At 37.9% G+C, this 23,613-nt stretch overlaps 1 protein-coding gene across 1 annotated transcript; it reads left to right on the forward strand.

The window, feature by feature from the left end:
- The first annotated feature begins 420 nt into the window (after positions 1 to 420).
- LOC145001634 (uncharacterized) lies at positions 421 to 4,596 on the forward strand. Its single transcript, XM_078960993.1, has 4 exons — positions 421 to 1,075; positions 1,547 to 1,702; positions 1,783 to 2,439; positions 3,333 to 4,596. The coding sequence occupies exons 1-4, from the start codon at positions 743 to 745 to the stop codon at positions 4,275 to 4,277; spliced, it is 2,091 nt and encodes a 696-aa protein (XP_078817119.1). The 5' UTR covers positions 421 to 742; the 3' UTR covers positions 4,278 to 4,596.
- The last annotated feature ends 19,017 nt before the right edge of the window (positions 4,597 to 23,613 follow it).

Here is a 23,613-nt window from a genome sequence, read left to right on the forward strand (position 1 = left end):
ACCTATGAGGAGATGCTGTTGATTATTAAAAATGATCCATGAAAAAAAAGTCAAAGTATGTCGATAATTTTAACATATATAGGAAGGTTCTGTTTCCAACACCGATATACTATGTGAACTCAAGAATATTATGAAAATTTATGTTTGCATTATTATCCTTTTACAAACACTAACACGTTTACAAACTTCAATCAGACATTCACATGTTTTGCTAAAACTTATTCAAACCCATACCACTGCCACGGGAGGTTTCTACTCATTGATAATGAAAATGTTAAATAAATAAAATGATTTAGTCGCAAAAATATGTAATTATCTTTACATTTGTGTCCTTTCCCTAGAAAATTCTTAATTTTCCGTAATTCGAGTCTCCTACTCGCCTTTACATTAAAGCCTCCACACTTGCACACTCTCTTTTCCCCCTTTATTATACATCAACACCGACCAAGAATTAACGGCACATTAACCTCACCCACCCTTCTCTCTCAAATCATCGACCTTTCTTCCAACACAAAATCCATTCCTCAAAAACAAGGAAAAACCCACCTTGCATCTTTCTACTGTTTCATGAAAAGATTTCTTTTCAAGATCCGAATAGAAACACCAATATGCCTTAACTAATGTAAATCTTTACCTTTTTATTTCTTTCGCCTGAACCCACATACATTTTCCCTCTCTCTCTCTCTCTCTCTCTCTCTCTCTCTCTCTCTCTCTCTCCCTCTCTCCGACATCGAGTTAAGACATGGTAGTGAAGATGATTAAATGGAGGCCATGGCCGCCGCTTTTATCAAAGAAATTTCAGGTGAAATTGGTGGTGAAGAAGTTGGAAGGAGGGAGTAGTGATCCTGTGCATGCGGACACAGAGAAGGATAATCGAAGGGCTGTGGAGGTCAGATGGAAGGGACCAAAGAGTACATTTAGAAGAACAGTGAAGAGAAATTTCACGAAGGAGGAGATAATTGTGGAACCAAACGGCGTCGTTCTCTGGGATGAAGAGTTTCATACCATTTGTACCCTTTCTGGGTGTAAAGAGAATGTGTTTTACCCTTGGGAGATTGGGTTCACTGTTTTGAATGTGAGTTCCCTATACCCATTTAATTTTAGGTTTAATTGATTTATTTTATTTTAATGAATCTGAATTAGATTATGATAAATTGACCACAAGATTCTTTAGTTTATATTCCCGAAAATTAGGAATTTTTATCTCATTGTATAATCTTGATGTGACTTCACATTTGTCTCGTGGGTGCAATTAGGGCAAATGCAATTTTCGTTCATAGTTGATTTTATTCCCCTTTTTATGCGTTATGTATTGTAATTTATATGCAAATCTTTAAAAAATACCCTACTTTGACTTCATAAATACAAAAAAGGTCTAATTTGAAATCGGGATTTTTAAAGTTTCAAGAAAATCATACAAGCTAAGCTATTTAACAAGTTCTTAAAACACTATAGCATTTGTAACAAAAATTATAAATCTTGATTCTTGAATTCATAGTGCATAGTATGGAATTTTTTATTTGGGAAATTTTGTTTATATTTTCAGGGATTAACACCAGGGCCTAAGAATAAGGTTCCTATAATTGGAACAGCTTCCTTAAACCTTGCTGATTATGCTTCTGCCATTGAAGAAAAGGATTTTGAGCTTCATATTCCTCTTACTATCCCCTGTGGACCCCACGAGCCTCCCCCTTTACTTCATGTAAATTTCTTTCTTTCCCACTTTAAATCCATTAAAATTCTTTCATTCAAGATTTTGAGTTCTTGAATTCTATAATGCAGATATCACTCTGTTTGATAGAACTCAGAGCTGCTGCTCAAGAATCAGCAGAATCAATACAGAATCAAAGTCAAACATCAGAAAAGTCAACACAAAATCAAAGTCAAACAACAGAAAATTCATCAGGAGAAAAAGACGAGCTTTCTGCACTTAAAGCAGGGTTAAGAAAAGTCAAAATCTTTAAAGACTATGTGTCAATCAGACGAGCTAAAAAAGATCATGACATCAGCGAAAGCAGAAGTGAAGAGGGTGATTACACTTACCCTTTTGATTCCGATTCCGATTCCGGTTCCCTTTCTGATTCCGGAGAAAAAGAGAATAAAGAAAACGATGCTAATTTTAGGAAGTCATTTTGCTATGGTACATTGGCAAATGCAAATTACGCTGGAGGGTATCTTTATGAGAACAGTGTTTATTATAGTTATAGAAAATCTGATGTTGGATTGTCTCAGAAAGAGGATCCGGATCCTTCTATTTTGGAAGGGTACATTGGTCAAAATTCAAAACGAAGTATTTTACCATGGAAGAAGAGGAAACTTAACTTCAAATCACCAAAAGTCAAAGGTGAGCCATTGTTAAAAAAAGCTTATGGTGAAGAAGGTGGAGATGACATTGACTTTGACCGGCGCCAGCTCAGCTCTGATGAATCACTTATTGGGGTAAAATATTTTCATTCCCATTTTGCAATAAAAATTTTGGCTTTTTTTTGTGGGTTTGCTAGATTTTCTTGTTTTCTCATAAGGGTATGTGTGGTATTTGGAAAATAATCGATGAGTCTCTTGTTTTGGTATTTTTTTTCAACCACCTTGATATTGGACTTGCTTGTTTGATTACATTTTACAATAGTTTTTCTTACATTTTTAGTGGATTTGTAAGATTTATTTGTTTTCTCATAAGGCTATTTTCGGTAATTGTCAAGTAGTCAATGATTCTCTTGTTAGGGTAAAGTCTTTTTTCACTCTCTTGATCAAGATCTAGGTCTTTTGATTCCAGTTTGCAATAAAGTTTCTTGCTTTTTTGTGGGTTTGTAAGAATTTCTTGTTTTCTCATAAGGGTATTTTCGGTAATTGGCATGTAGTCGATGTGTCTCTTGTTGGGGTGATATCTTTTTCGCCCCCTTGATATAGGACTAGCTCGTTCGCTTCCAATTTGCAATAAGTTTTCTTGTTTTTTGTGGGTTTGCATGATATTTTTGTTAAGGGTATTTTGGTAATTGGCAAGTAGTCAATGAGTCCTGTTTAGGTAGAATTATTTTCACTCCCTTGATCAAGAACTAGCTCGTTTGATTACAATTTATGGATTTGCAAGATTTCCTTGTTTTCTCATAAGGGTATTTTCGGTATTTGGCAAGTAGTTATTAGTTAATGAGTATCTCTTGTTGGGGTAAAATATTTTTCACTTCCTTGATATAAGAATCGACTTGCATGCTTCAAATATCCTCTAAAGTTTCTTCCTTTTGTAGTGGGTTTGAAAGATTTTCTTGTTTTCTCATAAGGGTATTTTAGGTATTTGGCAAGTAGTTGATGTTTACTAATTACTATACTAATGGCAGTGGCAAAATGGATACGGGGACTCTTCTTTGAACCAATCTTGGATATCCGAGTTTGGGGACGATAATTTTGCTGTTGGAAATTGGGAACAAAGGGAAATTATCAGCCGCGATGCGTACATGAAACTTGAAACACAACTTTTCTTCGCATCCATCGATCAACGCAGTGAACAGGCGGCCGGAGAGGGTGCATGCACCGCCCTAGTGGCGGTGATTGCTGATTGGTTCCTAAACAACCACGATTTAATGCCAATTAAGTCCCAATTCGATTCTCTCATTAGAGAAGGATCTTTAAAATGGAGAAACTTATGTGAAAACGAAATCTACAGATCCCAATTTCCTGATAAACATTTCGATCTTGAAACTGTTATCCAAGCGAATGTGCGCCCTATTTCTGTAATCCAAGAAAAATCGTTCGTGGGGTTCTTTCACCCCGAACAAGTTGAAGAGGGCAAATTCGACTTTTTACATGGGGCAATGTCGTTTGATAGCATGTGGGATGAAATTAACCACGACATGGATCTTGGTGAATCCAAAGTCTACATCGTGAGTTGGAATGACCATTTCTTTGTGTTGAAAGTGGAACAAGAAGCTTTTTACATAATTGACACTTTAGGTGAGAGGCTATTTGAGGGTTGTAATCAAGCTTATATCTTGAAATTTGATCGAAATACAACGATTTATAAAATACCCGTTTTGGATTCTCAAGAACAGAGGGTTGAGGAGGATCTTGTTGAGGAATCGGTGAAGAAAGTTGGTGAATTTGAGGTTTTTTGTAATGGAAAAGAGTGTTGTAAGGAGTACATCAAGAACTTCTTGGCTGCTATTCCTATTAGGGAACTTGAAGCAGATATGAAGAAAGGTTTGAATTCCTTGACACCAGTTCATCAGAGATTACAGATAGAGTTTCATTACACGTCAGCAAGCCAGTCAGCACCATGTCATTAGCAAACCTAGGTTGCCAAATAGACAAATGTTGCAAGCTTATAGGTATAATTTCTAGAAGGATAAACTAACTTTGGTATACCTTAATCATGGTTAAAGGTTGTTACTTTAGATTCTTGATTGGGTTTTTCTCAAAAAAAGAAAAAAACCCAGAATTTTTTAGGGTTCTTAGTAGTAGATGTTAATTTGATCTCATAGTCTTTGACTTTTTATGTTGACTCCCCAACCCCCAACATAACTTTGTTTTTACTTTTTTTTCTTGAATAGTTATGTAAAAGCAACTTTGTGATCTCTATTGGTGCAAATGAAGATATTTTTCCCTTGTTTGGTTTAGTCATATTAATGCTTGTGTATGTACAACTTCCAATGCATGATGTATGAGTCATCATAGCATCGTTGATTTCAAGAATTGCTTTTTATTTTCGATGCTTTTTAGTCTTCCAAGATATTCTTTATAACTTTTGTGTATGTGCGTGGGATTTCAATTCCCAACTGGTCTTTGTGAGGATTCTTCTGCAATGTTGAATGATTGGCTGGTTTAAGGTTTAAGCATGTGATGTGACCCATAGTTTTATGGTTCATGGGGAGATGTTTCTAGCTGTAAAAGCATGGTGGATGCTTGTTTTTCCAGAGCTGAAATATATGTATTCAAGAAAATGATGCTTGATTGACTTGTATATCATGTCTTGAAATTGTGTATTGCTTTGGATGTGACAGTTTTTGCTCTGGAAACTGCTGGCATAAAGTGGCTTTTTACCTGTGTTCTTTCTTTGTGCGTGTTTGAAGTTTATTTTGCTCATCCTTAACGAAAATTTTATGATTCTTTTTTAGGGATATCATTTACCTCAATAGCCATATTATAATTTTGGCAGCAGCAAGCCTAAAACATAAAATGTTATGTGGTTTATTATCTAAGTGAAATTGATGTAAGAAAAATCAGAAAATACCACTAGGTACAGGCTGGGTCAAATCGTACAAACAAAATATAAAAATAAAAAAATCAAGTTTTTATCATTATAGTGGACGTGTTTTTATATCATGATATATTTTCATAATTATATTATTATTAATACTCTCATATTTTTTCAATATATAACACCAAACTATCACTCAAAAACCGATTATCCCTTTTGTTGACTACATTCAATAGTGGAGGTAGAGTATAAATAGTGGGGTCCATGGACCCCTCTTGAAATTAAAATCCATTATTGACACCCACCACCCACTATGAGATCCATTAGACTCTCAATCAATTATTGATTAAAACATTCAAAAACTTAATTTTGCTCTTTAATTTCTCACTTTATCCTAATTCTCCCCATCTTTATTTGTTTAAAGTAGCCTACTACAAGGAAAAGGATCGGTGCACCATTGTTATCTTGTTGATGCAGCGCTTCCGTCGACCAATTTAGAGTTGGCCACCGACATCGATAATGTTCATTTTCTAAGTTGTTAATCAGTAAGGTATAAAATGGACCCCGATTAAGTTTCATTATGACTTTGCCACTGCCAACATTAGTCTTTAAGAACTTCATTGTTGAAAATGTTGCTCCATACTCCTTGCAAATGGTAAACTCAATGCAAGTTTCAAGATAAAATAAAGCTTAGGACAAATTGTATGTTTATGTTTTTTAACCATCATTTTGACAAGTTCTCCAATACTCTTCAACTGGTTAAATCGTTCATCTTCTTGCATATCCTTAACGTAATTATTAAGTTCCACTTCAAGAACTTGAAGTTGACATAATGTTAGAAACTTTTCGATAAAATGTAGATTAATTTATCTGAATTAAAGGCTTTTAAAGAGTCATGCGAGCACAAACAAGCTAATACAAAGAAGTAATTCACTTTGACTTCATTAAAGCGATGGTTAAGCTCTTGAAGTTGCATATCAATTACCGTCTTAAACATGATAATGAAACATTGTTAACCTAAAAATAAAAAGAATCTTTTTGTATGCTAATGACAAAATGAAATACATAAATCAAGTTGGTAATATCACATGTTACTAATGTGCAAGCCTCTTTGACGATTGATTTCATTAAAATATGCATCTTCCATATCCACGATTTGAATATCATATTTATCACAAAACAAATTAACATTCCCTTAAAGTGATTCCCGTCTACATCCCTAATTTCTTGAATTGTTTTTTTTCAAGCTACTTACTTGATTTATGACATTTACGACATCAATCTTTTCTTTATAATGTTGCATTCAAATGATTTGTGACTCCCAAGATATCAATCATCAAGTGCAAACAAAACACAAAATCAAACGAATTTTGAAATGACTATAAGATGCGAATTGTTTTAGCTTTACGATCACGATCATTATTATCGTCATCAATGGGTACCACTCTTAAGTTCACCTAAATTTTATCGTATAAAAATTTAATTATCATAACATAACTAAAAAAGTATTCTAATAATGAATTTAGTATAATTATTTAACAACCCTCTAGGCAATGCTTCCATAACTTTATTTGCTTGTTTTTTTCCTTAAATTATCTTTTTGTTGTAGGAAAATCTAACAATGTTTAACAATCGAGAAACCACAAAAAAGAAATCATTAACCTTCATGTGATTTTTTGCAACAAACACTAATGCTAACCGAAACAAATGACAATCGACAATTACAAATCAACAATCAAAGCAAAGAAGTAAAGAATTACCAATGAGACAATGATTTTGTTTTTGTTATGTGACTTCTTATTTCATAATTCACAATTCAAAGACAACAATCAAATAATCAAACAAATAAACAACAATAAAAAATTCAATTCACAAAGAAACGATAAAAATCCCTACTGTGATGGAGTCATAGAACAGTCAAAAAACAATTTCACAGTTAACAATTTTTTTTTTTCAATTTCACAATTAGCAATCATGGAACAATGAAACAATAAAAAAACATACAATGAACATGTTATCTTTGATGGAATTGGAGGGCTGAGCCATTGGCACTGGGGAGGGAGGACAACTGGAGAGTGGACTGTCGTAGGCGATGGAAGATGTGAGGTTGTTGGCAGTGGCAACATGCATAAGAGTTGGTCGGTGATTTGTGCAGCGTGTGCACGTATGAACTAAAGCGGGAAAGATGGTTTTGGAAAAAGGAAACGATGTCTATTGAAAACGATTTTTTTTCTTTTTTCTATTATTTAAACCTAACTATTTCTTATTACATTATACCATAAATGAATTAGTTATTTGGGATACCGAAATGTTAAATACAAGCTTTAAAAATCGTGTGTGTGTGTGTGTATATATATATATATATATATGTAATGCCAAAAATATGAAGATAATCCACTTCAAATATTTAAGGTAGGTCACAACTTATATTTATATACGACCTTATAAAAAAGTTAAGGTATGTTAAGTGACCCACCTTCATCGTATGTATACTCACCCTTGAGTTTTGGGTCCTAATGTTGGCACCAATCAGATACCCCTCCTCCCCCCCCCCCCCCCCCCACACACACACACACATATGCTCCTACATTTGCTGTAGTTTGGGTCAAAAACTGATGTGACTCATACTTGCAGTTTATAAAAACTGCACGTATGGGTTCTTTTGATTGTTATCGTTTAACCTCGTCCGTTAAATGCTTGTAAATGAGCATATCATTCCTATTTTATTCTTATTTTTATCATGCTTCAGACATTTTAACATTTTAATGTGGACTACAACCTACCACCACCACCCATCCACTCGTTACAATTTATGGAAAGCCCTACCACTCCTCCACCTCCACAACGAATCTCCTCTACCTCCAATGACGATCCATAAAGTGTCCCATGTTTCCTACATGCCTATTAATTCCAGAAACCATCACCACCACCAAAGTGAATTTGTTAACCTAAAACTAAAACCAATTTAAAATTCTAGCATTGTAACATCCGGAGTTCCAGGTATATTGTTTATTTATTTATTTTTGAGGACTATTGAGCAACTCGATGAGTTGGTGTTACAACTCGTCGAGTAGAGTCGCGTTATGCCACATGGGATTAATGATCTACTTGATGAGTCAGAGAGTCAACTCGCCGAGTAGATGCTGTGAAGTGAAACCCTAAATCCCCGGGTTTGGGGCCTATTTAAGGGAACTTATAGCCTCATTTGCGGCTCATCAACTTCTTACCTTCACTGAGAGAAACCCTAGTCGTCCTTTGAGATAATAGAGAGAGTGTTAAGCTAATATTGAGTATTTTGGTGCATCTTTCGAAGAGAAAAGAAGGATTTCAAGCAAGGAACGAAAAGAGGATGTTAGATCTGTTTCTATTCATCCAAGAGCTTTTGTAAAAGGTATAAAGTTTATAGCTTTATCATTAGTTTGGGTAGATCTCATATTATTGGAGTTTATGGCTCCTTTTTCCATTTAATATTGGGACTTTGAGTGTATTAAGCACATATAGAGATTTGGACATCAGATCTGGACCTTGTGAGGTCCCTAGAGTCCAAAGGTCCCTGCTTTATTCAGCCATAATAGAGTCTTTGAGTGAAAAACCCTCAATAAAGCATGTTCTTGGCATTTCAAGCCCTAAGTGCCATGCATTAACGTAAAGCTCGTGGCTTTATGTGATAAACGAGCCTTGAGAGCATAGATCTAGAGTGTGAGAGGGTTTTCTGCCTTGAAATCATGTGATTGCGACATGGGTCTAAATGGACTCACCAAGTCGATGAGCCGACTCGACGAGTCAGTTAGGGTTTGTCCCGATGAGCTGGACCATGCTATAGCTCGGCGAGTTAGGGGTTAACTCGACGAGTTGGACCTTCATGAGAATTCTGAGGAACGAGTGGACTCGACGATTCGTATGAGTAAACTTGGTGAGTTAGGTCAAACTTGGACTACTGACTTGAGTTTGACCTCTGTTGACTTTAGGGTTTGGTCAACATGAGTAATGGAGACCATGGAGGGGTAAAATGGTCTTTTACCCATTCCAAGAGTTAGAGAGAAAGATAGAACAACCTTTGGTGTATTTGAGTATGGGTAGAGTATTAATTAGAGATAATTATCCTATGTGTTAGGCGGAGGCTAGTTCGAGATTTTCGAGTACGAGACTTTTACTTGCTAGCTTACGAGGTGAGTCTTCTCACTATACTTACCCCGAGTGGTATCTTTGTGTGATCGAGATGTTTTATGTGCTTATATGTGTATTGTGATATTCTGCATTATGTCTTTGTGATTTATGCTGAGTATTATTGTTATGAGCTTATTGAGTTAGGACTGGAGGGTCCACCCGAGTTGTGGGACCGGAGGGTCTCCACTAAAACACATTGACCGGAGGGTCGTATTGAGTTAGCCTCGAGTGGCTAATGTGATGTGTGTGGTATTTTGGGGAACTCACTAAGCTTCATGCTTACCATGTTATGTGTTTCAAGTACTTCTCAGGATCGCGAGAAGGCACCGACTTGATTGTACACACATACCCGCATTGGAGACATGTTTTTGGAGGATCCTGGAATTGTGATAAACAATTTTTGAATTATATGTTGAAATTTGATACTTGAGATTTTTGAGAAAATGTGACATGTGTTTTATTGTGTTTGAAAATGAAAAAAAAATTGGTTGAAAATTTACGTTGTTACAAGCATAAAAATAAATCAAATTCAAAATAATTATAGAGAAACAAGTAGTCCGAGGCCAAAATTGCATGCTAGAGAGAGAGAGAGAGAGAGAGAGAGAGAGAGAATTTCCTTTTGCTCAGGGTTGATATCAGAGATGACAAATGAGTTTGTTTCCGGTGTTGGTGGAGGCGAGCGAGAGACATGGTAGGTTTGTTTATTGCGTTGCGGACATGGAGATATCACAATTAGGTCGACGCTGGAAGGGATGAGGCCAACATTGTAGTTGCAGATGTTGGAGTTACAATTGAAGAGACAAATTCATATATGTCATGGGCCAAAATAAAATGCTTGATTGATGGGGCTCTTAGCTATTTAAGAAGGGTTAATATCATTATAGCCCGACCAACTTTTCAAGTTTATTTTATTTGGTCACTAAAGTTTTTTTTTTTTTTTTTTTTTTTGTGCATTCTAAGTCACCAGAGTTTCAAATTTCATGTTAAAAAGGGGAATATCACCAAGATGAAAGGGTCACCAGGTTATATGTATTAATTGGCGTCCATGTGGTAATTTAGTCGACCATATTAATATTTGATAGATGTCATTTTATGCATCTTTTTAGGATAGTTTTTATTAGCATTTAGCATAATGTTTTACACATTTGCATGTTATTAGTTTAAATAATACCCAACTCATGTCTTTAGTCAAAATTCCTACACTACTAGTGTTTTTGAGTCGTTTTCAGATATTTCAAGCGGAGTGGTACTTTGGGAGCAGATAAATGCATATTTAGAGCCTAAATGGAGTTGGAAATGAAGAATGATGCATTTTTGGACTTTTGCGATCGCATAATCTAGTCGAGGATTTGCATGGTCGAAAAATATCATCTGGGATTTATTGAAAAATGCGATCATATGGTAAAAAAATGCGACCACAGAAATGATAGCATTTTTGTGTCGAGGTTCAAAATAAGCGAAAAATAGCATCATACTTCATTAAACGACGATTCAGGAAAATTTGGTAAAAAATGCAATAACATTTTTCGTAATTTTACTCCGGAAGTTACTTGATTGCATATAAATACGACCCTACTAATCAGATTCGAAAGGAAGATGATTCCAGACGATGAAAAATCCTTCTGAATGCGAATTTTGATATTTTTCAGCACCTTCTGAAGATCTGAAGGTTGTGAATCATCTTCTTGTAACGTCCTAAATTCCGAAACCAAAAATTTTTCATTTTTACAATCATCAAAACATTGAGTAATAAGTTTAGGTTCCAATGTAACAATTTAGTCACGACCGATTACATAACAAAAGATCACAAAATGGTTTCCCCGAGTGTGTGTACGATCACGCCTGCGCCTTCCCACGGTCCTCGCTAGTACCTGAAACACATAACACAACAACTGTAAGCATAAATGCTTAGTGAGTTCCCCAAAATACAACCTACGCACGTACGCCTTTCCAGGCCTTGACCTTCCGGTCCATGTGTCTCAGGGGACTTCCGTCCCGACTGGGTAAACCTTCCGGTCCTACCCACATCAACCTTACGGTCCATATGACCACGCCTTCCGGCCCATAACATGTTGCCTTCCGGCCCAAATCAAGCATATCATACATGGCACATATAACGAATAACTTATCACACATAAGGCATATATCTCATATCATATTCGACCTTCCGGTCACACAGTCAAACCCTTCCGGGTACAGTATAGTGAGAAGACTCACCTCGTATGCCTCGCTAATCGTGACCCTGGAATCACTCGTGCTCGAAACCCCGAGCTGTAATCCTCCTATGATATCATGAATCTATAATTATTACTTGTACCACTAAGGTTGACCATTCCTATCAAGTCAACACAAGTTGACTTGGTCAACAGTCTTTGGTCAATTGGACCGGACTTGGCGAGTGCACTATAATGACTCGGCGAGTCTACGCGTTTCCTCCAACTCGCAAGGATTTTTCCTTTGACTCGTCGAGTACTCCCCCGACTCGACGAGTTCCACCTGGGAATGAATCACGGGGCCACCGCGACTCAACTCGCCGAGTCGCAAGGACAACTCGGCGAGTCCCAATTTGACTCGATCCACCTGTCAAAACCTTTCTAACTCTCTGCGACTCACTGAGTCACCCACAACTCGGCAGGACTACACACTGGGTGGTCTCAAGGACAATCTTCAAGCGACTCGTCGAGTCTGTTCTTCAGACTCGGCGAGTCCATGCCATGCATCAGCTAAAACTGGCTTTTGCGGTCAGATCCGTTCCATACACCCATAGATCTGGCCTTCCCAAGCTTATTTATCACGTAAAGTCTCAGTCTTGGTCGCCATGCAACGCATACAAGGCTCATTTTGGAGAAATAACCTCTAATATGGCAACCCTAGCATTTTACTCAAAGGAATGGACATAAAGCTTGTCATATGGGGCCTCCTGGACCTGCTAAGGTCCAAATCTAGGTTCCATATCTCCATGGGACCTTTCATACTTCCAATTTAAGCCAAATAAGGCAAGAAGAAACCCTAGATTTGACACATCAACCCAAAATACGAAGTTTAGCTCTGAAAGTTACCTCAAGAAGGTTCCCTTGATGAAATAGAAGCAGATCCAAGCTCCCCAACTATTCAAGCTTGATCTTCTCCCTCCTTTCTTGCAATAATACACAAAATGATGAACAAATGGCCTCTTATCACACTCACAAGGTCTCACAGTCGTATGGGTGCACTTAGGGTTCATGGTGGCCGCAAATGAAGGCCATAAGGTCCTTTAAATAGGGCTTAGGATCGGGGAATTAGGGTTTCATTAAACAGCGCGGACTCGCCGAGTCCATCCCTTGGACTTGCCGATTCCGGATGCGAACCTCCGTCCAAAACCGCGACTCGACTCGGCGAGTTCGACCTCCAACTCGCCGAGTCCCCTTACAGAATATCAAAAATATGAAAGTAAAGATACCTGGGGATCCGGGCTGTTACACTTCTACACTTAGTTGCAACACTAATCAGTTAGTATCTCTTTTTATTAGTTCAGATCAGATTTTAGCCATGTTTGGCTAAAACCCTAGTTTTCAGTTCTGCAATAGATTAGTACTTTTCATGTGATCAGTTATCAGATTTGGTTTTCATCGTGTGCTTCTTTCTAGTTGTTTCAGTTTTGAGCTTAATGAATGTTTGATTTTTAATTCTTGTCAGTCTAAGCACCTAGCTAGGATTTAACCAATTTATTTAATCAATTCGTAGAATCCATAATTGTTCTTGTCAACTGATAATAAGTAACAAGTATTAGATTGGTTCCGTGTTGGGATTTAACTTTGATATAACTTGAAATTTCATACCTTTACGCTTCCGAACTTGTGAGAAGTATTTGGTTAATTTAACTAGATAAAAAAGATTATACTAGAGCTTGTTAATTTTCCCAGTACCGGCTTAGATAGAACGTATTCTGAATAACTAGATTTGGGCTGAATGCATGATTAGGAAAGTCGCAACAAAACTGCATTCGTTTTTATTACCGATTTCATTTAGTTTATTTCACTTCAATTTTAGTTTGAGTTTTAAATAAAGACCCCCCTTTTATAAATTTCTTTTTTAATGACTAGCATGTGCCTTACACAAAGAGGTATTGATCATTAGATTGTGTCCTTGAGGATTTGAACCTACTTCCATGTGCTACCCACTAATGCAATCATCAATGGTAAATTTTATTTGCTTAAATTGCGCGCGATAGCGGTTTAACAATATTTTTATTTTTTTGGTTAATTGAACATATTTGGTGCGTTAATTGGTATAGATGTTCAAGAAAAGTCAAAGATGTGAACATTAAATTCAAAATTGATGTCGTTGGAAGCATTCTCGATTCAAAGCGTAACAGATCTCTGGGAATCCTGGATTCAGATGCGATCATCAGAGCTCTGTTTTCTTTACTGTTTATGGACTCGATGATGGATCAGAATATGACAACTGGTTGAGTCCCATGAGACTCGAAGTGGGTGACACCTCTTCTTATGCTTCGTCTTCATGCATCCCTCTCTCTTCCTTTGGGTGCCCCTTTATGTATTTAATGTTCTCATTTTGTTTATTTATTTTCTCTTTTGCACAGGTAAGGGTAGGTGATGATGTCGCGTGTGAACTAATATCCCCTGGTGGCTGGATGAGGGTAATCAGTTGTAAGGGATGATGATGATGGATAAATCGTGGTAATCAAGGGGATGGAGATAGGGCATGTATTTTGTTCCAACTTGGTTATGGTGGCTTATTGATCGGAGATGTATTTCTTACAGGTTTTATGGAGTGGAGATGGAGAATGGTTTGTGGTTTGGTAGTGGCTTGAAAGGAGGAATAAGGTTGGTGTTTGGTTATGTAAAGGTGAAGATGGCGAGACTGTCAAGTGTTGATAAGTTGAAGCTGTAATCAGGAAAGGGGTAAGGAGGGTCCTCTGGGGATTGCGGTGTTGAATTTGGTGGCTGGATGGTGGTTCCCGGTGAAGAAGGTGGAGGATAGCGATGATGTTGATTAAAGATGATGGAGAAAAAAAGAAGAAAGAATACATATAGGAAAGAGGGTGGGTAACTTGTTTAATTATTTTCATGACATGGTTATCAAAAATTAATTATTACTGCCACCTCAACATTTTGTTACCGGGTTTCTTGTTGAATTCCAACAAAATGGCTTAACTCTCAGGTTATAAATGAGTTTAATGTTCTATTAGTGATCAAGTTGGACAAACTGCAAAAGTTTATGTGGTAAAGTTACATTTTCCCATTTAAGATTTTTTTTTTCTTCAGAAATGGTCTATGGAGTTATAGATATGTTAACTTAATATAAAAGACAAATATCGGTATAATGGTTATTTTACAGATATTTAACAAATGATGTTTAATGGTAACAATTAAAAGGACCATATGTGTAATTTAAATAAGGGTTTAGGTCATTTTTGGTCACTTAACTTTTGGTTTTATCCTCATTTGGTCACTTAACTATTTTTATGTTTTAAAAGGTTATCAAACTTTTGATTTTGTGCTCATTTAGTCACTTAACTTTTGATTTGGTCACATTTAGTCACCAAACTTTTAGATTTGTGCTCATTTAGTCACCTATCTTTTAAAATTGTGCTTAATTTAGTCATTAAACTTTTAAAAAAATTTAAAAGTTTAGTGACTAAATGAGAATAATTTTAAAGTTTGGTGACTAAATGTGACCAAAACAAAAGTTAAGTGACTAAATGAGCACAAAGCCAAAAGTTTGATGACCTTTCAAAACTTAAAAAGAGTTAAGTGACTAAATGAGCACAAAACCAAAAGTTAAGTGACAAAATATGACCTAAACCCTTTAAATAAACAGACCACATATGCATAATTTAAACAGACCATGTAACAATTAAAAGGACCATATGTGTAATTTAAACACACCATAAGGATAAGTCACAACAATTTTTGAATAATTGGACCTAAACTACATATTGGTGCCAAACAAGGACCAAAACTGTAATATACTCTTACCAATATGTTCTAAAAGCCATTAAAATATTTTTCGCAATTGACCACAATGTTCAAAAATTCAGAATTTTTGAAATAGTCAAATTACTTTATTTGTTCGAAAATGTAGTGTTTTCTAATTAGGATTAATTTTTTTTATCTAAAAATCAGTTCGAAAATTTAGTATTTTCGAAATTGACTATTTTCAAAATAGGATTGTCTTATTTAGATAGTAATATTAAGATGCGAAGTATTTTTGAAGTAGTGTTGGTTTTATGTTTTGTTAAATTAAGATGAAAAGTACTTTCGGAAGTAGTGTTACTTTATGCATTAGATAGTTAAATTGAAATGATAACGAAGTCTTATGCATAAAAAAAATACCATATAATCAAGACAAAACTTCAAAAAGAAAAAACTTAAAAAATATGTTGTGATTTTCGAAAATCTGATGTTTAGTCCATAATCTTTAAAAACCTTATAGATGGTTTCTGTGATTTCAAAATTTTTAACAAATGATCATTTTCGCTTCTGTTAGCATTTAACCGTTAAGTGAAGGATATTTCTGTCATTTCACAACCACATGACCATTTATGATGTTTTGCCTTATTTTAATATATATATATATATATATATATATATATATATATATATATATATATATATATAATATCAAATGGCCACACCCTCTCTCTCTCTCTCTCTCTCTCTATATATATATATATATATATATATATATATATATATATATATATATATATATATATATATATATATATACACACTCACTTCTCTCTTCCCTTCCCATTCTTCTTCACCACCGGCCAGGAAGAGGCTGCCTCCATCTCGACGGTGTAGTAGCCTACCTCACCCCCAACTCTTCCCTTCGTGATTACGACCAACCCCGACCTCCCATACCACCCTTTGAGCTCACCATCATCGCGTAGCACCCTCCCTTGGTCATTGCTGTCTTTCGTCCGTTCCCACAGTCCCTTTGTTGGGTTAAATACCAAGGAAGAAACGAACTCGTTGGAAAAACGGGATCGCCTGCCTCGGCAACAGATCTTCCACACCAAACCTTTTCTGCTTCCTGCGTATTTTTTCCCTTCTCGAATTGATGAAGACGATGATCCCACCCCCTATTAGTTGTAACCTGTGAATACAACCTTGTAAATATGATTTGAGGTTTAACTCAAGTTTTGCATAATGTTGCCGGCGTTTTGTTAGCAACGTAATAAAAAATAGCAGCAGACAGAATATTTCAGAAATCAAAAGAACTTCGATAACTTACCTCATCGGCATCTCCAATCAAATCTTCAATCGGTTCCTTGAATCGAAGTGAAGGTAATCATATTATCAGATTTATAATCAAGAAAAAGAAACGATTGATTGAATGATCGGTTGCTTCATTAAGTGTAGATTCACAGAGTGGAGTGATCGATCAAAGTGGAAGGAATATAATAAGATATAGGGATCAAATTAACCAGTTCTTCCAAACTGAGTGAATTACTCACGAATTCCACAACATGAACTCTCAATTTCCGAGACTAGGATTGAATTATGAGCAATAGTAGTAGATGATTGATAATGATAGTTGAAGATTTAATTGAAGACTCGCAAATTCTACATCATGAATCTAGATTAGGAGGAAGAATCGAGAAGTCGAGGAAGGTGGTGACACCGTCTGGAGGCGACGCGACAACGGGAGGAAGGAATGAGAGATCTCAGTCACCATTATTTCTTATGTGGATGATGGAGGCGACTAAGGAATTCCGGGTGGTGGTGCCTTTTAGGATCTGATCAAGGGTTTAGAGAGAGAGAGAGAGAGAGAGAGAGAGAGAGAAAGAGAAGGGAGAATTTAATATTAAATAATTATATTTTGACAAAATTTCTAAAATGGTCCTTGTGGTATGCAAATTTTTGGGGTTTTAGTCCAAACCCCAAGTTTTTTGGATTCATGGTCATTTTGGAGTGGTTTGTATGTAAAAATAGTCCCTCAAAAAATTGAAATGACTATAATACCCTTGGGGTATTTATTTTTCATTTTTTTAAATTTAGTATCTATTTATTTATTTTAACAATTAAAAGAATAATAGGACTTCTCTCTCTCTCTCTCTCTCTCTCTCTCTCTCTTTTTCTTTCTCTCTCTCTCTCTCTGACCAGACTCTTCTTCCAAAATCTCTCTCGCTTCCTCAAACAATTCAGCAACTTCATCAATCTTAAGCACCGAATTCGATTCCAATAGTTAAGTCATGAACTAGTTGAAGCCTCTTGTCAATGAATTGTAGCAACAAACACGATTTACTACACCCCAGAGTGAACACACACCAAAACTTGTCAAACTAAGTTGAATTAGGTTTTCTGAAATTGAATTAGATAGAGATACGGTGGAAATCAAGTCAGAAATCGAAAACACGTTTAAAAATTTGGCGGAATCATAATTTGAATTATGAAATCAGTTCATACATACATATGCTCACAAAGATGAATGCAGAAAATCTAAAACAGATTACAGGAGAGCAAATACCAGCAACGACTTAAGTCGGAAGAAGGAGGTCGGTCACCGACGAAGTGAAATTGAAGAAAAATGTTAGAGATCTGAGGTGTTTGATCGATAGAGAGATAAGATTCTGATTTAGGGTAAATACAGACATTGTAGATGTGGATTCAAATGGTTTGATGATTATGATTGAGAAATAATAGAGAAGCTTCAGTCTATTATCAATAATCATTTTATTTTCCGACAAGTTCTGGTGATCAAAAAAGGATAAGTTTCAATTGATTTGTCCCACTCTCTCTATCGGTCTCGATCTCTCGAAAAAGCAATACGATTACCAATGGGTTGCTCCGATCAAAAGAAAAAAACGAGGAGGCATGTGGTTTCATGGTGGGCCCAACAATAGCAACACCACCGTTGGTGGTGGTGGTGTTTCTCGGTGGGAAGGAGGGTGTAACGCCCGTAGATCCGGGCTAGTCAATTTAGAGACAATAAACATAAAAAATGCGTTTTTGATGGAAGATTATTTAGAAGGAATAATCTTAACCAAGTTGTAGAATATCTCTCAAGGGTTCCGTACATATAAAGAATGCCGAAATCTGAGTTATAACGAAGAAGTTATGGCCCGTCGAAGTTTTACGACAAAACTGGCACGACACCGGGAGACGTAAATAGTGAATTTACGATGGATGACTTTTTAGCCTTGGTGATCTAAAACAAAGTTGTAGTATACGTTAAACCGAGAACATCCATAAAAAGAACGCCCAAATCTGACTTCGTATGAGGAAGTTATGATTTTTCTACGATTCGGCTTAGCAGTGCACGACCTGAAACTCGAATTTTAGTTCAAGCGGTTTTTGGCTTACACGAACTAAATGAGATTTAAAGATCTCATTAATAGGAACTCAATGGTAAAAAGACAGACAAAAACGGAATCCGTATGAAGGAGTTACGAATTCTTCGCGGTTATTTAACAATCTAAACTCCTCCTACTGTTAAATTTAAGATCGGTCGAGAATTAGCCGACAGAGTCTAAATGAAAGTTGTAGATCTTGATTTTAACTACACGTGGAAAAAAATAACGTCGAAAACGGATCCCATATGCGAGAGTTATGATTTTTATAAGTCAGGAGGCTGGTATGCGAGTTTGGGTGACGTGGCACCACCAGAAAGAGGACACGTGGCACCACCAGAAGGCTGCCACATGCACAAACTCGGCGAGCCTATGTCAAGACTCGGCGAGTCCATCATATATTTTCACTATAAATAGAGGTGCCGGGTCTTGCCATTTCTTCACACCTCTCAAGCCTTCTTTCTCTCTCTACACACTCTCTCTAAGCTCCCTAAGCCCCCCTAAAGCCTAGGTAAATCCCCTAGCACCCGAAGGAAGCCCCGAGGCTCCCAAATTCCTAAGAAAAGAGCCTTTCGTTTTGGGAACGCTGCTCCAGCGAAGCCTGGTTTTCGAGAAAACCCGCTGTAAGTGAGCTATGCCTACCCTATCTTTAGTATAATTTATGTTTCAATATAGTAATGTTATTAGGACCTTATAAGGAGTATTGGGGCTATTATTATGGGTTATATAAGTATTTTTTAATGCTTATATAATATTAATAATAGCTAGACTATTAATTAGTCTCGTCAAACGTTAGACTAAAATCTAGTGGTAATGATACTAGGTTTCGTCGAAGGAAATTGTTTTGAGATAACGAAGTGTTGTCCAAGTGCCGAGTCACCACCTTATCAGGTGAGTGCATAGTTACTTTCATCTTAAACATATATATGAAGTATTTTATATAAATTACATGTTATGTGTGCATATTATCTGAGTACTTGTTGTCTATGCTGGATGGACGATTTTATACATGTTTTAAATGGTTTAAAATGTATATGTATTTTATATCTACGATAATGTTGGGGTAAAATATGGGTAGATGTAATAGATGGAATATGAGTTGGATGATGAGTTGAGAGGTGTTATAGACCACGAGGTGACGGTGAGAGGTGGGCGATGTAAGAAGCCTTTCCCAAATGATGGCCCCGTCATCTAGCAGAGTATGGATGACAACCACAAACTATTATTGATAGTCCCGTGGAGCACTAGCAGGCTTGCAACCTGTAGGTGTTGTGAACGATGTGTTCACCCGGTGTACTCTAAACCCTTCCGATCATGCAGACTTGATGCCTAAACCTTGGCAACCATTCAGACTTGGTGCCTAAACCTTGGCGATCATGCAGACTTGATGCCTAAACCCTGGCGACTATGTAGACTTAGTGCCCGTTGTGTAAACCTTGGCGATCATGCAGACTTGATGCCTAAATCCTGGCGACTATGTAGACTTAGTGCCTGTTGTGTAAACCGTGGAAACGATGGACTTCGTGCCGATTCCTTAGGATGATCCTTAGGAATGCATGAACGAGGAATAGCTGATTGTTAGGGTAGATCCTTAAAAGTAAAGAAGATAATGGGGATGGGTAATTGGGTTGATTGTTTGATTGTTTAAACGTAATTATTATATTATTATGGGTTGAAAACCCTATGTACTCGCCAGGTTTCCCAACCTGACCCACTCAGTTTATTTATATCACAGGTGACGATGTGAAGTTACCTTACACTGAGAGATTAAGGAGATATAGATCACTAGTGTAAATGAATTTAAGTTTTGTTTATGCTTATGTTTTTGTATTGAAGATGACATCCCAAATGTTTTAAAATGAATAAAATACGTTTCTTTGGAAATGTTTTGATAACGTATTTATCGTGTTTTCCTGGAAACAAATTTCACAACATTTTTATTAAAAGAGATACTCTGATTTTTATAAAGCATAAACAAAATCGGTCTTTTCTGGACGTGAAAATGGGGACGTCACAGAGGCAGTGGGTGGGGGAGGGAGGAGCTCCGGCAAACTTTGCTGCTTCTGTTTGGTCTTCTACCAACGAAGACGAATGAGGGAAGAAGTAGCACCGGTGATGGCTGGAGTGACTCGACAGAAGGGGGCGAAGGGAGGTGGTGGCTGGTGTCAATTAGTTCGTAGGTCTTTTCCTTCGGATGGTGAGATACGAATGAGAGGGATTGAGATTTTCTATAGCAGTGGGTGGATATTTGGGTTCGTTGTGTGTGTGTGTGTGTGTGAGAGAGAGAGAGATGTGGGCCCAAATTAATTATTTATTTTCTTTTTCCTTTAATGTAACGACCCAATTTTCACATCAATTTCTTTTTGTTTAAAAACGTTACTTTAGAAAATATTAATAACTAAAACATCATTCGTTCATCCATAATATAAACTGAACCATGTCTGAAAACCAAAACATACAACTAATCAGAATATCAGAGTATCAATCCCAGAAAAGCTCATAAATGCGGAAACCGGAGAGTGTGTTTGTGACATGCTGCTACTGCGCCGGCTCCTTTCCCCTAGCTGAGGAGGTACCTGAAACCAAAACTAAAACCGTAAGCACAAAGCTTAATGAGCTCCCCCATAATACCCCATACCATGTAAGCATATAACAAACAACATTCAATTAGGAGATACGGGCCACACCCACACTCGTGAAGATACGGGCCCCGCCCACACTTCGCTTTCTGGGAGATACGGGCCTAGCCCACACTCCACTCTCGGAGAGATACGGGCCTCGCCCACACTCATCCGCCAACTCATATCATACAAGTATCGCACAAACAACAAGTGTAAATAATTCTATCATACTGGCATATATCATAATCAACTCAACTAAGAGATACGGGCTCGGCCCACACTCTAATACTAACGTCTCGTCTATACGGGCCGGCCTTGGTGCCTTAGACCCGTTACTACTGGAAGGAAACTCACCTCGAAATAGCTGCTGGTCTGTGTGGGAATTGATCACCTACTACTGCTGCTGCTGCTCCGGAAACTCCCCGGCTGTAATTCCCACAATATACTTAATCATACACTGCTTACTATCCTTTGGGTAAAAAGACCATTTTACCCCTGGTCTAGCCCAAAGTCAATTCGGAGTCAACTTTTAGTTGACCCGACTCGCCGAGTGGATCTCCACTCGCCGAGTCCCTGTCCAGACAATTGTCCTGGGTCCCTGATTCTACTCGTCGAGTTGGGCTATGACTCGACGAGTTCATCTTCTAAACTGACATTCAACTCCTTCATCCTACTCGCCGAGTTGTATGAACAACTCGTCGAGTTCATCTTCATCCGAAGAACACATATGCTAAGACTCGCCGAGTTGTATGAACAACTCGCCGAGTCTGTTCTTGATCTATGAAGATTGCCTTGGACTCGCCGAGTCAGGGCATTGACTCGCCGAGTCCTAACATGGGTGAGTTCAGCTCCCAACTCACCGAGTCACCCCCTGTGACTCACGGCTCAACTCGATACATCATGAAGGGACCAATTCGGTGACTCGTGACCAGACTCGCCGAGTCACCTATACGACTCGCCGAGTCGCCGCCATGCATCCACCAAATACACCGATTTGCTCGATTTCAGTCCATGCCATTCATAGATCTGGACTTCTAGGACACAAATCACATGTGCAGTTTCCAACTTTACGTGTGGATATTCACCAATATGGATTTTAGGGCTCAAAATGCCTTAAAAGGGTAGATCTAGGGCTAACAAGCAACATGGGGCCATAAAGCTAACAGATCTGAGCTCCTGGAGCTCAATCTTGCCTAGATCCAGAGGCCAAACATCTTAATACGACATATAATGCACATACAAGCTTGGGGATTTGACCAAGAAAGACCCAAATGAAGTTTTAAGCATAGAATCATGGGGAAAACGGTTTATACCTCAAAGGAACTGCTGGAAGAACACAATAGTTGCTTGGTTGGCTTTCCTTCTTCTGGATCTACTTCTTTCCTCCTTCAAAACCTTCAAAAACACCCACAAAAGTCTCAAACTCTCAAGGAACAGCTTAGGACGAGGTATACAGGGCTCTAAGGGTGAATGGGGGCTGGCTTGGGGCAGTTAAGTCGTTTAAATAGGGTGCAAACCCCTGAAACTTAGGGTTTCATCCAACAGCGGCGACTCGCCGAGTCGCCAACTTAAAACGTGACCTGGGTCGCGTCTCTACTCGGCGAGTCGGACCCATGACTCGCCGAGTCCAAGACTAAAATGGGAAATGTTCGAATAAGATTTACATACCAGAAACCAGGTGCTACAAATCTTTCCCACTTATTTTAGACTTCGTCCTCGAAGTCTGCTGCTCGATCCTGAAACAACTCGGGGTAATGCTCCATCATCTCGTCCATAGGCTCCCAAGTCCATTCTGAACCCTTGCGGTGCTGCCACTGCACCTTCACTAATTCCACTCTCTTGTTCCTCAAATCCCTCGACTTCCTGTCGAGGATTGCGGCTGGGCGCTCAATGTAATTCAGGCTATCATCAACCTGAATATCCTCCAAAGGCACTACTGCTGAATCGTCCACTAAGCACTTCTGCAACTGAGAGACATGGAAAGTGCTGTGGATCTGGCTGAGCTCGGCTGGCAGATCCAACCTGTACGCCACCCTGCCCACCCGGGCTACGACCCTGAACGGTCCGATGAATCGCGGGCCCAACTTGCCCCGCTTCCTGAATCGAATGACGCCTTTCCAAGGCGACACATTCAGGAGAACCATATCCCCGACTTGGAACTCCAAATCGGATCGACGCTTGTCGGCATAACTTTTCTGCCGACTCTGAGCAGTCTGAAGCTTGCTCCGGACCTGCTGGATCCTCTCGGTCGTCTTGAGCACCACTTCGGTGCTCCCCATGACCCTCTGGCCAACTTCACCCCAGCATATCGGGGTCCTACACCTCCGTCCGTA

Source organism: Lactuca saligna, chromosome 6 (assembly GCF_052625555.1).
Source record: "Lactuca saligna cultivar CGN05327 chromosome 6, ASM5262555v1, whole genome shotgun sequence".
Lineage (NCBI taxonomy): Eukaryota > Viridiplantae > Streptophyta > Magnoliopsida > Asterales > Asteraceae > Lactuca > Lactuca saligna.